Source organism: Notothenia rossii, assembly GCF_949606895.1.
Source record: "Notothenia rossii genome assembly, chromosome: 10".
Lineage (NCBI taxonomy): Eukaryota > Metazoa > Chordata > Actinopteri > Perciformes > Nototheniidae > Notothenia > Notothenia rossii.
Window position 1 is genome coordinate 30168473 of NC_136908.1, and position 14182 is coordinate 30182654.

Genomic DNA, 14182 nt, shown 5'->3' on the forward strand with positions numbered 1-14182 from the left:
AGACGTCAAAATGGCTTTAAATGTATTCAGTATCGTATGAACATGTTTGAATTGGGGGGTGGACGTCACATCCTCTAGGGGGGTCCGGGGCAATGTCTCAAGATTTAGCAAAAATACACCTTTATTGAACATACAGTAACACAAATACTACAAATCCACATAACAAACAATCAAAAATGAAAAAGGGTCGCCACTTATTATTATTTTAAGAATAATAACAATTCTTTTTTTTTTTGGTACCTGGCTGGCGCCCCCTAGCAGCGGCGCTCATATTTCAGCAGCGGCGCTGCGCCGCCACTATTTGTATATAGGGGAAACACTGGAATACACATACTATACAGAGATGCTGTATGAGAAACCAATGTGAGTTTGGAACATTGAACAATGTAAATCTATTCTAGTAGACCTCAACAATGGAATTATAATCAGTAGAAATGGTCATGTCATGGGACCTTTAAGTCATATCGAGGACGATATACCAACAATGTGATCTTTCCAGTTCTTAAATGTGAGACTTTGCTGCTTTCTTTGTCTTACACTGTAGTAAACTGAATATTTTGTGGCTGTTTGTTGGCCAAAACAAGACAAGTGATGTAGTCATTGTGGGTTGTAGCAAATTGTGAACCTTGTTTTGCTGTTGTTGTTGTTGTTGTTGCTGCTGATGCCATACTATAATTATACGTGAGAGAAACCCTGCCAAGTTAAAATCCAACAAGCGATGACATGATATTCTTCTAAGTTATTTTAAGGGACACATTTTAGAAGAATGACTGCCGTTTTTCTCCTTTTCCATCTTTTGTGCTTTTGTATGGCACCACAGTTGATATTTATCATTATGCAAGTGCTTTTAGCACGAGTTCAGGTGGTGGACGTGTGTGCCAGTAACAGGTTTAAAAAGCATTTAGTTCCTAATTGGTTTATTATCAGGTTTCATTATTCAGTGCTCCTTCTGAAACTCTTTCAGAAACATGGTTTGAAATGTTATGACAATAAACCTTTGAATCTCTAACAAAAAAAACATGCCAATTCTGGAATCCATGTAGAACAGGGGTCACCAACCATTTTTAGGATGAGAGCTACTTTAAAAAAAGAAAACAAGTCGTGAGCTACTTTTACTCCACTTATTTTGTTTTTTGCAGTGTATATATTTAGCACATTTTAACATGATGATATGCTTACCTTTAACCTTTGTGTGCTGTTTGGGTCTGTGGGACCCGTTTTCAGTGTTTACTAAAATAGAATGTATTCAATTTAATTATTTTAACCTGCTTTATTTGGGGGTGGACCTCACCTCTTGTTAAAAGCATCAATCTGGTGCATCTGAGCACAACATGAATTCATGGATACAGCTCTCAACACTCATATGAAAGGGAGCTGTATACTTTTCAATAATCCAAACATCTTTAGAATATGATCAAAACCAATAACAAATCATTTAAACTTGTTTATTCTTATCTTACCTAGTTAGCATTCTTTCTTTTTATTTATGCATATTTTACTAATCACTCCCCTTTTAAACTGTTTTTTGTTTTTTTTTACTGTTCTATAGTACACATTGGAATGATTTCTTACTTAATCAAGACATATAGATAAAGTCTCTCTCTCTCGCAATAAATATATATGCAAGTTGCAACACAGACACAGTACAGCTCTGCCCCTCGTGTGTTGTATAGGCTGGCACGATAGGCTGTTCAATGGGGCTGATGTGTAGATTCTGCCAGAAGGAAAGGTCAAACACCTTATGAAGCGATGAGCTGCCGCTCCACATTGCTTTTCTTCCCGACTGCAACGCTGTTCCCACAAATCAAGCAAGAACGTGATATTCGATATTCATTGTGCGGGTGGGGGGAGGAGGGGTGTTAGATAGATATAGAGTTGTAGTAAGTCAGGGGTTTCAAACTCAAATACACAGTGGGCCAACATTTTAAAATGGGTACTAATTGAGGGCCGGACTGGTTCAATGTTTATTACAGAACTTATTGAAATGAACTTATTGCACATATTAAACCTGGAACTAACAAAGCTTAAATTATTGCCTATAAAAACAACATTAAATAATCAGTTGCATTAATTTCTTATGGCTCTATCTGCAGCTTTTCCAGAGTCATTTCTTATGATTACATTTTTCCAGATCTAATAGTAATTACAAATTATCCAGTGGGCCGAATTTAAATCCACCAAGGGCCTGATTTGGCCCCCGGGCCTTGAGTATGACACATGTGTTGTAAGTAGATAGAGTTCGCTATGATTTAGGTTTCGTTTATGCATAGGGTAGATTCTTTTAATTACATTTCCTTTTTGTTTTGTGTATTTTATACATTTTGGATTTACTTGGCGAGCAATTTTTAGAACATGCCCGGCGGGCGACTCACGTTGCCCCTGATGTAGAACAATTGAAATGTTAACACTTGTAAATGGTACCCGGCAGTAGAAATATATGAATAATATATATCATGTACCCATAATCCCTGACTATTTTTTAACTAAGGAACCGCTTTAAAAAAGTGTGTGGGAGAGAAACTCCCTCTGGAGGGAACACAGGGATTTTAGACTTTAACCATTTACAGGCACAGAACTTATAGAACACACTAGAGGAGAGGGAGAACTCCATGAAGAACAATAGGGCCTCTTTAAACCACCGGCTGATTAACCCCGTACTTGCAGCCTTAAATATTCTGTAAAAGAATGTTGCAATTTAAGGAACCAACATATCCACCGTGGAGTTTCTTAGACCCTCCCCTTTCCGTCTCACCTTGAGTTTGAGACGGTCCACGATGTCCTGGATGTCGGAGCAGGCCAGCGTCTCTCTGAAGCTCAGCTCTTTGGCAAAGTTGATCTTGTTGTTGAGCTCGTGCAGCTGCTCAAGAAAGCCCTGCTCCGTCACAGGGCTGTCCAGGATGGTGCTACGCAGACAGGGAGTAACATCAGATCAACATTCTCCTCATGGACACGCTAAGAGGGATGTATCAGGTACTTAGCCATTGGGTTTTATCTACAATAGATGGCAGTTGGCTAGCCTTCAGTTTTATAAACAAGAATACTAGCATGGAAGTAAAGCAATTGTAAGTTCCTTTTCATATATATAATCAGAAACCCTTGTTTATCCCAGGGCAAATAGGGTTTCAGGACCGTTGATCCATTTAAGAATAAAATATTAAAGGAAGTGCGCAATACAAATATATAATAGAATCAAATATTAGTATAAAAATAAGAAGTTAAGTAAAATGTCCGATAAAAGAAAAAATGAAAATAGAGGTTAAAGTAGAAACATGTAACATTGTACGACAAATATAACATGAATATTACAATACACAGTGTTTTATTACTATTAATAAGCTATTAATGCTGAATAGCAAAGTTTAGAAAATTGGTTTGAACTGTGCTATTTCAACATACAGAATAAAGGGGCAGTACCACCCTTTAACCACTGCGAAATTTGCTGCAGCGCTCTGCCCCCCCGCCTCATTTACTGGGGGCTATGTCCACAGCATTACATTGCTAGGCTTACTGTTAGTGCTCCTGTCGGCTTCTTAAACTGGAGGTGGTCACTGACTATGGACAAGTATACATACAGCCTTACTTTAAACAATCAATGCTATCCCTTTAACAGCTGTTTGGAGCCCCAGCTCTCCCCCCCACTCACGAGATCATGGCTCCGGGCACCACCAGCTCGTCCACCAACTGGCTGAGGTGGCTGCGCACCGCCTGCCGGTTCTTCAGCCGCACGTTCATGCTGACCGACTGCTGCTGCAGGGTCTGGATCTCACTGCTGATGGAGGACAGGTCGCACTGGAAGCCGCTCAGCATGCCCTCCATACGCTGGAAGGGTGGAACAACACACGGAAAACAAGGGTTGAAATCATAACAAATTTCCTCCTGGACGATTGAAGTTCTATTTGAATTGAATTTGTTTTAAATTCTGGGTTTTAAGGGGACGATACAACTGGGACTTTGGTCGCAGATTGTCATATCGACAGAAGGAATTCTCTGTGGATTTTTGAGATGGAGAAAACTGAGCTGACAAGGCCTCCTAAGATCTAACACCCGAGCCTCATCCCAATACCCCTCCTCGACTCCTCCTTTCCCTCACTCGCTTCCCTTCCTTGCGTCTTAGCTCCGCCTCCGTAAGATGCGAGCGAGAGACACGAGGAGGTGACGCGAGGACAGAGGAGTCCTCAGGTATTAATTGGGATGTCCTCGTTCACTCAAACGTCACTTTTAAACGACGTCTGTTAATGATGACATGTGCACAGCTGTATCCCCTCTCATGGGGCTTAACTGAATAACCCCTTAGGACCGGCCCATTTGTTGTTAAATATTTATTTAAATGAATGAATCTTTCTCTTGTTAGTCAAGGAATTAAATGTATGATGGTTGGTCCTGCTTTTGTGTTCCGTTTTGGTGTAAAATGTAGCCTACATTTAAATACAAATATAATTATAGTAATGTGAAAGCCTTTTAGAAATGAATTGCACATAATAATTCCCACGGAGCTGTGAGCACTTATACATTTATGTGACGCTTTTCCACTCATCTTCCAGTTGTCGGTTTTCCTCTGTTGAAATGGACCAGCTGTGAAGGTGGGGGCGGGGCCTTTATACGCGAGTAGTGAAAACACTTCTGCGTAGTCTGCTCGCGTGTATCCTCCCTTTCGTCTCCTCCCGCACCCCTCCTCCCTTACCCCTCCTCGACTCCTCCGTGTGCATTTCAGCTATTGGGACGTCCTTCAAAATGGCGTGTCTTGATCGATGTCCGGGTCAAGTCCCAGAGGAGGGGAAGAGAGGAGTCGAGGAGGGGTATTGGGATGAGGCTCCAATATTCGTTATACATTGTCTTCTACTGACTCCACATGCAGTGCATTGTGGGATCTCTTACCTCCAGTATGGAGTCACAGGCGGTGATCTGGTTGTGCAGCAGAGCAATGTTCTGACTCTCCTTGATGTCTGACAGATCAGCAGTTAGAAAAATTACAATCATTTAATAATGATAAAGTATTTTAAAAAACAACAACAACAAAACAAAATACGCCATTTTTTTACATCATGAACAAAGTGAAATGAGTGATTACAATGTTTGTATTTGAAGACATCACTGAAAGGAACCAAGATATTTGTGGTAATACTCATATCAATATGCATCATTTGTTTACATTCATATTGTATATCAGCAGATAAGCTTTTTTTTGTCTTTGTTGACAATGCACATTAAAAATGTAATTTGGCACCTAATAAAGAATAACAATTCTTCTATTTTTATGATGCAGTGATTTATTTCTATTCCTTCTGTATTTGGGACTGTTACATTAGAAAAGACACATAGCCCAAAACAATGGACTGAAGCCAATGTTGATCACTTTTTAAGCTGTAATATAAATGAAGTATAGACCGTAACATTCAAAGGATACAGTCTTTAATGGAGGCTTGTTCAATCCTCTGCAGCTCTGACTCCACCTGCTTGGAGTACTGACGGAGGTCAACACCCTGAATAGACAGGAGGAGGGAACACTTTTATCAAACACAGTGTACTGAGAAAGGCTGAGGAAAACATGCCATCAATTGGCTAATATAAATGCAGTTTTCACCTAATTTAAAAGACTTGTATTTGGTTTCAATATCTCTTATTGAATCTCACTCCCCTAATATGTTCTTAATGAATGAAGGGAGATAGCAATGACAGATGACATATTACAATAGTAACAACAACAGGTGCTGAGCGTGTCTTTTTTGACGACAGGTAGTATTTGTTTTTAGAGAAATACTTTCATTGCTCTCTTAGACCTCCATGTTTAAACATCAGAGCCACAATGCGCCTACCGTTTTGAGCGCCTCCTTCACAAGGTCATCCTCCAGATTGGCCTGGATATGAACTTTAGGAGAAAGAGACAAAGGGCAGTCATGACAAATCAAACTTCAAACTGAAACTCTGGACCACAGATTGTCTCTACCAGGCTGCAGCTTTGAGTTATGAACTTCAATCTGTAGTTGATGCAATATAGAAGGTTTCATAGGATCTAGTTGTCATTAAGGAATGCAAGTAGTTGATGCACATTGTCAAAATGTAAAAGATGTAATGTCAGGCCAAGAAGAAAGCTAAATTCATCTGTGCTGATCTCCTTTGTATCCAGATCTCATTATGAGACATTCAAATGCTAAATGTTGCCTTACTGTCCACTTCATCCAGGATGAACTCATCAGTGGTGAGGTCTAGTTCTCCTAGGTTGATGTCTTGGATCTCTCCATCAGTCTTCTAGAATAAAAACAGACATAATTATAAACAAATAATTATTTAATGTGTTGAAAGGTCTCTGGAATTATTTTATTTTTCTCCTTTGTCACTGTGACGGATCACCAAACATTTCCACGGGCTATAAATACATATTTTCAGTTTGTGGTACCAGAGAGTATATAATATATGGAATATAATATACAATGTCATCCTTTTCCTAATTTTCTTGTAAGTAAGGATTTTTTTCCCTATTACAAGGAAAACGTATTTATGAAAGTGTCATATGACCTGAACTGTTCACTGCCTCAGAAAACATGGATTTGGCAGGTGGCAGGTGCATACTGCATTTCCCAGAGGAGGGTCAAACTTTTAAAAACAAGTAATGGATGTTGAGGGTCCTTTGGACTGAGTGATTTTGAAGGCTTTGGATATAAATTGGTGGTAAGAATAATAATTGCTGTGCTAACTTGAGCCAACTCAATTTCACTGCAATTACATGTTGTTTTCATGATGGACTGATTCACCAATTGTCAATAAAGTATTGGCTAATAAGGAAACATGTCCATCATAGTTTTCCAGAGATTTTTCTTTTAAATGGCATGTGCTAGTTATATTTCCTGAAGTTGGGTCAGAAATGTGAATTATCGGCTGATTATTGCAACGCATATGACGTCACATTTTTCATCCAGGAAATCATTCAGCTTTCCAGTGTTTTGACAGGGTGCTAACAGCTACATTGGCTTAAACTTCAAGCTGCATACACACCCTTCGTCAAAAATACCCAATTTGAAAAAAGTTCTTATTAACACTCAAAGCTATTTATCTGTCCATACAGCAATATGCATTGCAGTCAGCTATGTACAGTTGCAGTTCATTGATAATGACTGTCTCTGGTTCTGAATGCTAACAGGATACAGACATGAGAGACCATAAACACATATTACAGTTTTTCACAACTACTGAGATTCAAATAGAAGTTATAAAATGTCACCTCGTCTTGTAAGTACGCCATGGCCATTTCTGTCGGGTTTCCAGCTGTGTTGACATCGGGACCAGCTCCCCCAGCTAGAGCCACCTCCGCCATTGAAGCGAATTTACGCTAACGTAAAATGAAGTACAGATGTAAAGTTCCACCTCGTCGTTCGCAGAAACGGAAGAAGCGTCCTTGCCTTTATGAACATAAATATATGTACACAATGACAGTCTCAACTAAATTAAGGTCAACTACATTGGTTAATAAGTACTCCGTCGGACAACGTAAACATGGCTAATTATATTTATTTGTGTTTATTATATATTTTGTATCTAACCGGTGTATAAAATCGGTGGACCAACTTCCGTTCACGGACAGTATCAAACTCTCGCGAGAGCCTTTCAGCTTCCTCTTCGCACGGAACCTACTTCCAAGATGGTGAGTACATTTTTTGTCAACCTGGAATACTTTGGAAATCCGCAATCATCAGGCTTTAATCGCTGTTATTTGCTACAAACATACGTTTATTGAATATTAGACAGTCTTTGCAAGTGGAATGATGTTGAATTGCTTAAGTATTGGTCACAGAAATTGACATAGTAACTCGATTTACTGTCAACGCCGAGCTGAGGTGCAGCTAACTAGCATGGAGGCTTTTCCATCTATTGATACAACGTAATTGTATTGATGTTTTTATGCTCCGTTTATAGCAAAGCTTTACAACCGCAAGGTATATTCCAAGTTACCGGCGTCGTTAAAGTTACAGAAACACTCACATTTTAGGCGTCTACCTGTATACGCTAACTAGCCTTAAACCTCCTTATGACTTATGTAGTTGCATGTCTGGAGGCACGGTACATGTTTCACCGGTGAATGTGCACCGGCAGCCGGTTCATATCATATTGAAGGTTGAGTTGCTTTGGAATGGGTAACCCATTGGTCTGAGTAGTTTTGAAGGTTCTGGAGGTGCACAGAAGTTGTTGCTTAGAGTAATAATAGCTATGCTAACTGGAGCCAAAACTGTTAGCTTCAGATGCACACATAAGCTGTGGTCCAATTCAGAGGCTGGGTCCTCCGCGGACTGCGAAATGAGACGCTCTACGGCAGGGCTATTCAACTACACATTCAGTTGGGCCAGATTTTATAACTACAAAATTCAGCTGGGCCAGACATTCAGCGGCCTGTAAAAAGCGGGTAGTGACACATTTTAAACCAACACACATTACTGCGATGAAAAACATGCAATTTGTATTAATTGTTCATCCAACAAAGGTAGGTCAAAAAGTGCATAAAAACACAACAAATTAGCATTAATTTAACAGAATCTGAAAAAAAAGTGCACAGTTGTAGCATTACATTTGTTTGCTTTAGAAGTCAAATATTTAGGTTATTTTTTTTTAACCAGGCACATCACAAAGTGCATTTACTGAATACAATAATAGCAGTGTTAATAAATGTGCTCAAATACAAAAAAAACAGCTAAAGAGCTCCAATGCAACACAAAGAGGTAGTACTGTAGCAATATTTTTTCACTTTTCAAGTAATAACACAAAAATCATACGTTTTGGTCACATTTGTCCCAGACACATTACAAAGTGCACTTGAATGAATACAGAAAGAACTGTCAAACACTTCAGTGCACAAACCCATAACAAGGGATACGGGTAACTATATGAATGAATACTACACTACACGCCTACTATAGTAAACTAGGTGCTTACTATCACCTCATTTGTGATTTGTCATCGCTGACTTTCTCAATGGGAGAAGGGACATTTTTTGTTTTGAACAAGAGCAGTGATTTTTGGCTCATAGGATGTCAATGCAATCCTAAGACATTGGTGAAGAGTGCTGTCAGTCAGGGAGCAGCGAGTGCTACTTTTGATTGAGTTCATGTGTGAAAAGCTTGATTCACATGTGTATGTTGATACAAACATACTGAGCACACAGATCGCTACTTTCTGAACGTTAGGGAACTGCTGTTTTTTGACATCACTCCAAAACTTCGCTGGCCCGTTAGTGCCAGCGAACATGTCAATAAGTTCCAGTGTATATTTCTCCTTGTCGATGCAGGGGACCACTTCCTTTCCTCTGGTTGATACGTCCCCCTCTATTGCAACAGTGAAGGGGTCTCTGGCAAAGCCCATCATCACGTCTGTGGGCAGAGCGAGTCCATCCAATCGACCGGCAAAGTTCTCTTTCAACCTCGCAATGAAATCTATCATCACATCCGTGATTTGTGCCGGAGATGTGATGTGTTTGGGGAGCGTCGGAAAATGCAGCATCCGACCCGTGCTCAAGTCGGTAGCAAAAAGGTCCAGCTTGACTTGGATCTGCTCCACAAGATCAATTACCGTTTTGTCTCTGTTTAAGCTTCAGAGTTGAGAGGGACATGTTTTAGAGTTGCTATCATAGGACCACCGTTACTAGCACCACTAGATGCACTTTCAAAAAACGTGCTGCGTTGTGGTTTGGTGGTTTCTATGCAACGCGGAGTGTTGCGTTCATGGTCTGTACTAGTGTAGGAATTTGGCTACGGGAGGCTGGGCCACTCGGGAGTTGGTTCTGGGCAGCATTCGGCCCGAGGGCCGCCAGTTGAATAGGCCTGCTCTACGGAGCATGTCCTTGTACGTCACCGGCAGTTACCCCAACATTTTGCCGCCCCCGTCACCTAGCAACCAGCTGCAGTCACAAGTGCCGGTAATAATTTCTGACACTAGGCAAAATATTTTCAAACTGTTCAATACGGAGTTCGATCTAGCTGTACTTATCAGTGTTTCCCCTAGGATGGAGTCATAGCAGCGGTGCTAAGGCACGCGGGCCCAGCAAAATGTGAGCGCGGCGCGCGTGGACATTTTAAGTGTGTGCGCGTGCGAAGTGCTTCCCGCCATTATGTTTCTATTTGTCTGCCAGCACAAGAAAGACACATACATCATTAAAAGCTTCAAATGTATTCAGTATTGTATGAACATAATTGGTGGTTGGACATCACATCCTCTAGGGGGGTCCGGGGGTATGCCCCCCCGGGAAGATTTGTTTTTACATTTTAATATAAAATGCTTCAATCTGGTGCACTTTGAGCACACAATGACTAGAGACTAGATCTAACTCTAAACACCCATATGAAAAAGATCGTTTTACATTTTAATAATCAAATAATTGAACATACCAATAAACTACCATAGCCAATAACACATATGTAACTTATTTTATTTTTGTTGTTCATTTACATCACTTTCATCAGGCAATTTTTTAGTTTAATATCAGGTGTCAAAAGAGCATGGCACCTAGTAATGAATGTGTCAAATGTCTCCACTTCGTTCCACTGCCCCAGTGACTTGAATATCTTGGGTTCTGCCACCCTTCATGCAGATCTAGATCCCTCCGCTTCGCGTCGGGATCCTGATCAGCCTGTCGGGTGTTCTTTTCCCCATAATGACCGCGTCGCTGCACGTTATCCCTTACAAACTAACTAAGTTAGCTAGATGTAATTCATTCTTAACTGTAGGCTTTTATCAAAGTATTAATTTACTTAATCTAAATGTAACAACATTTTAAATTATAATAACTTACATTTATGGCGTTATGACCTTCTTCTTGAGGTGATTGTGTCCAAATAAAGTTATGTCTGCTTCAACTTGCTGTTGTCTGTCTTGTCAGGCAGTTTTCCTTCAGCTCTGAAAATGACAGCTTTCCCGCGTATCGGTGGCTCGAAGTTGCCGCGAGCGCTAGGGGGCAGCACTTATAATTTTTTTAATAAAAAAAAAAAAAAATTTTTTTTTTTTTTTTATCTGCTTGGGGGCTTGCGCCCCCTAGCAGCGGCGCGCATATTTCAGCAGCGGCGCAGCGCCGCTGCTGAAAACATATAGGGGAAACACTGCTTATTTTTGTGTTATATAATATGTTTAAATTAAGTTTAAAAAATCCCCGCGCATCTGGATAAATTGCGCAGTCTGCTCCTTGCTCCCTATCAAAACAAAATTGTTGCAGTAAGATTTGTATAACAAAAGCAGTTAAATAAATAAATTAGCTTTATAATGAATCCCAACAATATGAAAACCAAACAGGGTTTAGAAATATTTTCATTTCATATTATTTTATGTATGTAATATAAAGAAGACATCTCCAATTGCCCGTATATTTAAATACACAAATTAAATAGGTTTACTTTTCTTTCATGTCGTTTACTATTTAGGTGAGTTGAAACCCAATACTTACATTTAAAAACGAATTCAGCTGAAACCGTTGTAGCCGTTGATGGGACGTTACAAGCCATATTTTTTTTTTTAAACTCATTCGTCACCGTCACCCATTGCATCCTGGGATATGGTACACCGCGGAGTGTACATCAGATGTATCCTCTAAATCTGGGGAAAGAAGGCTGCATTTGCGGGCCGCATTCGGAGCAGTCTTGTCTTTTCTTTTTTTTATTGGGACAGCCTTCGTTTGGCGGAAGTGACGTATGGGGTCTCCGAATGCATCCTCAGGAGGATGCGGCCGCTGAATTGGGACACAGCTATACTATACTTCCAGAATGTTATTTGACCATGTACTACTGATCAGAGCAAAAAACCCATATAAAATTCAGACTTGAGAGAGAAAATAACATAACGATACACAGTTTTTAATTTAATAACTTCTTTCTTGTAAATTAAGTTAGTCTTCAGCCGTTTGAAGGTAAACATGCTGCTGAAATGAGGAGTAATGGACGAAACAGATGGCCACCTGTAGAAAAAAACAGCCATCCATAATGTTTGTCCCACTGCCATTACGGCTACCCTTATTTTAAGTATCTGCTACTTCAATAAGGGTTATCACCGCTAATATTGATCAAGCACTATTTAAAAAAAGAACAATGTCCGAACTTGAGATTCCTGCCCTCCTAATGTTCTGAAATCTTCTGTTTTCAGTCTCTTGTCATCCCTGAGAAGTTCCAGCACATTCTTCGTGTTCTCAACACGAACATCGATGGTAGGAGGAAGATCGCCTTCGCCATCACTGCCATCAAGGTATGGTTTTAGAAAATGAAGTGCTTTGTGTTGTGGTTTTAACATGCCTTCACAGGTTATTTCTTTTTATTTACATCTTAATTTGAGATATGGACCTCATCGGTTATTCTTGATTTGAAGTGTTAGATAATACTTTTTTTATCATATTTATTACATCTCATTTGTGAAATTGCCTGATCCTCAAGTCCTGTTTCTTCGCAGGGCGTTGGCAGACGTTATGCTCATGTCGTCCTGAGGAAGGCCGACATCGACCTCAGCAAGAGGGCCGGAGAGCTGACCGACGATGAGGTGAGAGATCTGGGGCTGTTCACAGGGTCCTGGCAGCAAATGGGAAAACATGTTAAACTCTTGTCAAAGTGGAATGTTTTAATTTTCCATAGCTTTGTGGATAAATGAGTGAGAAATACTTCAAACATTTTTGACAATATATAATGCCAAATGTTTCCTGATTCTGTGTGCATAAAATCAATACAGATGTCTGTGTGCAGAGGCTACAGTCATGTGTTTACGGTTGTGCGTCTGTGGCAACATTCTGTATTCAGATTGTGATTTTAATTGGTTCCACTTTATTATTGTTCTTGTGAACTAACAACTGTGTGTGTTGTCAGGTGGAGCGTGTTGTGACCATCATGCAGAACCCTCGCCAGTACAAAATCCCTGACTGGTTCCTCAACAGGCAGAAGGACGTGAAGGACGGCAAATACAGCCAGGTGGGTGACAGTAAAGTATTCTAAATCATTCCAAAAAGTTTTTAGCATTAATAGTTATATTAAACCTAAAACGTCAAGTTATTTGAGCAGACTTTACTTATCTTTATCACAAACGTATGAATGAATCAAAAGTTGAAAGCCAGGGATCCAGCTTGTTTTGGAATAGTTTTGTCCCTTGTGTGTTTAGCAGATTTCCTTTTTACTTGTCTGTTATTCACATGTCTTAAAGACAAGCTGCAGGAATTCACAGGGATTTTTGCCTCATTAGTTTGCTATTAAACATTGTGTTAATGGTTTAGTGACATGTAAAATGAACTTTTATATTTGAAAGACACTGGAGTCAAGTAGTTCAAAGGTGAACTCTGCAATCCCTTAACAAACCTGTTAACTGTTGCTGTTTGTTTGCAGGTCCTTGCTAACGGTCTGGACAACAAACTGAGAGAAGATCTGGAGAGGCTGAAGAAGATCAGGGCTCACCGGGGTCTCAGGCACTTCTGGGGGTAAGACTTCTGTTACCGTCTGCATTGTTCGTCCAGTTTGCCAGAGAGCACTGTTAAATCAAATCGATGAAGTTAGGTTGACTACAGCCAAAGATAGAATCACCATAAGGTGTCATGGTGTATCTTCTCCTTGAGCTGCGGTTTGAAGCTGCTCAGTCTTGGTGTCTATGACATTACATTTTGTTAAGGGCTAATTAAAAAAGCTAAAGTAGTTTTAATTATTTCAGTGGGATGCTAACTCATAGCGCATTGTATTAAAGTTGTACATTTGGCATCTCAGGGCTTTGGTACATGACATACTATCAGATAAATCTGGAAGGTTTTACCGCTGGATCCAACTGTTTTTTATAAGCTATGTTTTTTTTAAACTAAACTTTATCCTCTCCTTCCAGTCTGCGTGTGCGTGGTCAGCACACGAAGACCACCGGCCGTCGTGGTCGCACCGTTGGTGTGTCCAAGAAGAAGTAAACCCCCTGCTTCCCCTTGTTTCAATAAAAGTCACTTTGGACAGATCTGTTGTAGCGTCATGTTTCTCTTGATACTGCTGAAGGGAACGGCTTCATTAAAGCTCATGAGAGAAAAAGTCAACATTTAATGCAAGTCCCTGGGTGTTTCGAGTGCCGCCGAAGGACTGTCCCAATGTCCAGCATACTTTGAATTCTACTGAGTCCGGGGTACTTCGTTTGGAGAAATTTCAAGGCTGCACATGTGTAGACTCAGATCTTACAATCCCCACAATGCTTTGCGCACGGACCAATTTCCCCA

General features: G+C 40.2%; 2 protein-coding genes across 3 annotated transcripts in view; one reads left to right on the top strand and one right to left on the bottom strand.

Moving 5' to 3' along the window:
- vps52 (VPS52 subunit of GARP complex) overlaps window positions 1-7480 on the bottom strand; it is a 34155-nt gene extending 26675 nt beyond the window's left edge. Inside the window, exons 1-7 of one of the 2 annotated variants that reach the window (XM_079653091.1) lie at window positions 7217-7480; window positions 6165-6243; window positions 5814-5866; window positions 5405-5480; window positions 4876-4943; window positions 3644-3819; window positions 2753-2903 (exon numbers count right to left, since the gene is read on the bottom strand). In XM_079653091.1, coding sequence (XP_079509217.1) covers window positions 2753-2903; window positions 3644-3819; window positions 4876-4943; window positions 5405-5480; window positions 5814-5866; window positions 6165-6243; window positions 7217-7309 — 696 coding nt within the window. In that variant the 5' untranslated portion in view covers window positions 7310-7480. Of the gene's footprint in view, window positions 1-2752; window positions 2904-3643; window positions 3820-4875; window positions 4944-5404; window positions 5481-5813; window positions 5867-6164; window positions 6247-7216 lie in introns of both variants that reach the window. The other variant, XM_079653090.1, reaches the window with a different exon arrangement.
- Window positions 7481-7575: 95 nt separating this feature from the next.
- Window positions 7576-13929, top strand: rps18 (ribosomal protein S18). The gene is made up of 6 exons (XM_079653093.1): window positions 7576-7636; window positions 12109-12207; window positions 12409-12495; window positions 12816-12917; window positions 13326-13417; window positions 13810-13929. Exons 1-6 carry the CDS (start codon window positions 7634-7636, stop codon window positions 13883-13885), a joined length of 459 nt encoding a protein of 152 aa, XP_079509219.1. The 5' UTR covers window positions 7576-7633; the 3' UTR covers window positions 13886-13929.
- Window positions 13930-14182: the final 253 nt, after the last annotated feature.

What these genes read in the sequence shown, in the direction of transcription:
- rps18 (XM_079653093.1), top strand. An exon ending in GAGAGCTGACCGACGATGAG is followed by an intron (nt 12,496 to 12,815) that starts GTGAGAGATCTG and finishes GTGTGTTGTCAG; the next exon opens with GTGGAGCGTGTTGTGACCAT. An exon ending in AGGACGGCAAATACAGCCAG is followed by an intron (nt 12,918 to 13,325) that starts GTGGGTGACAGT and finishes GTTTGTTTGCAG; the next exon opens with GTCCTTGCTAACGGTCTGGA.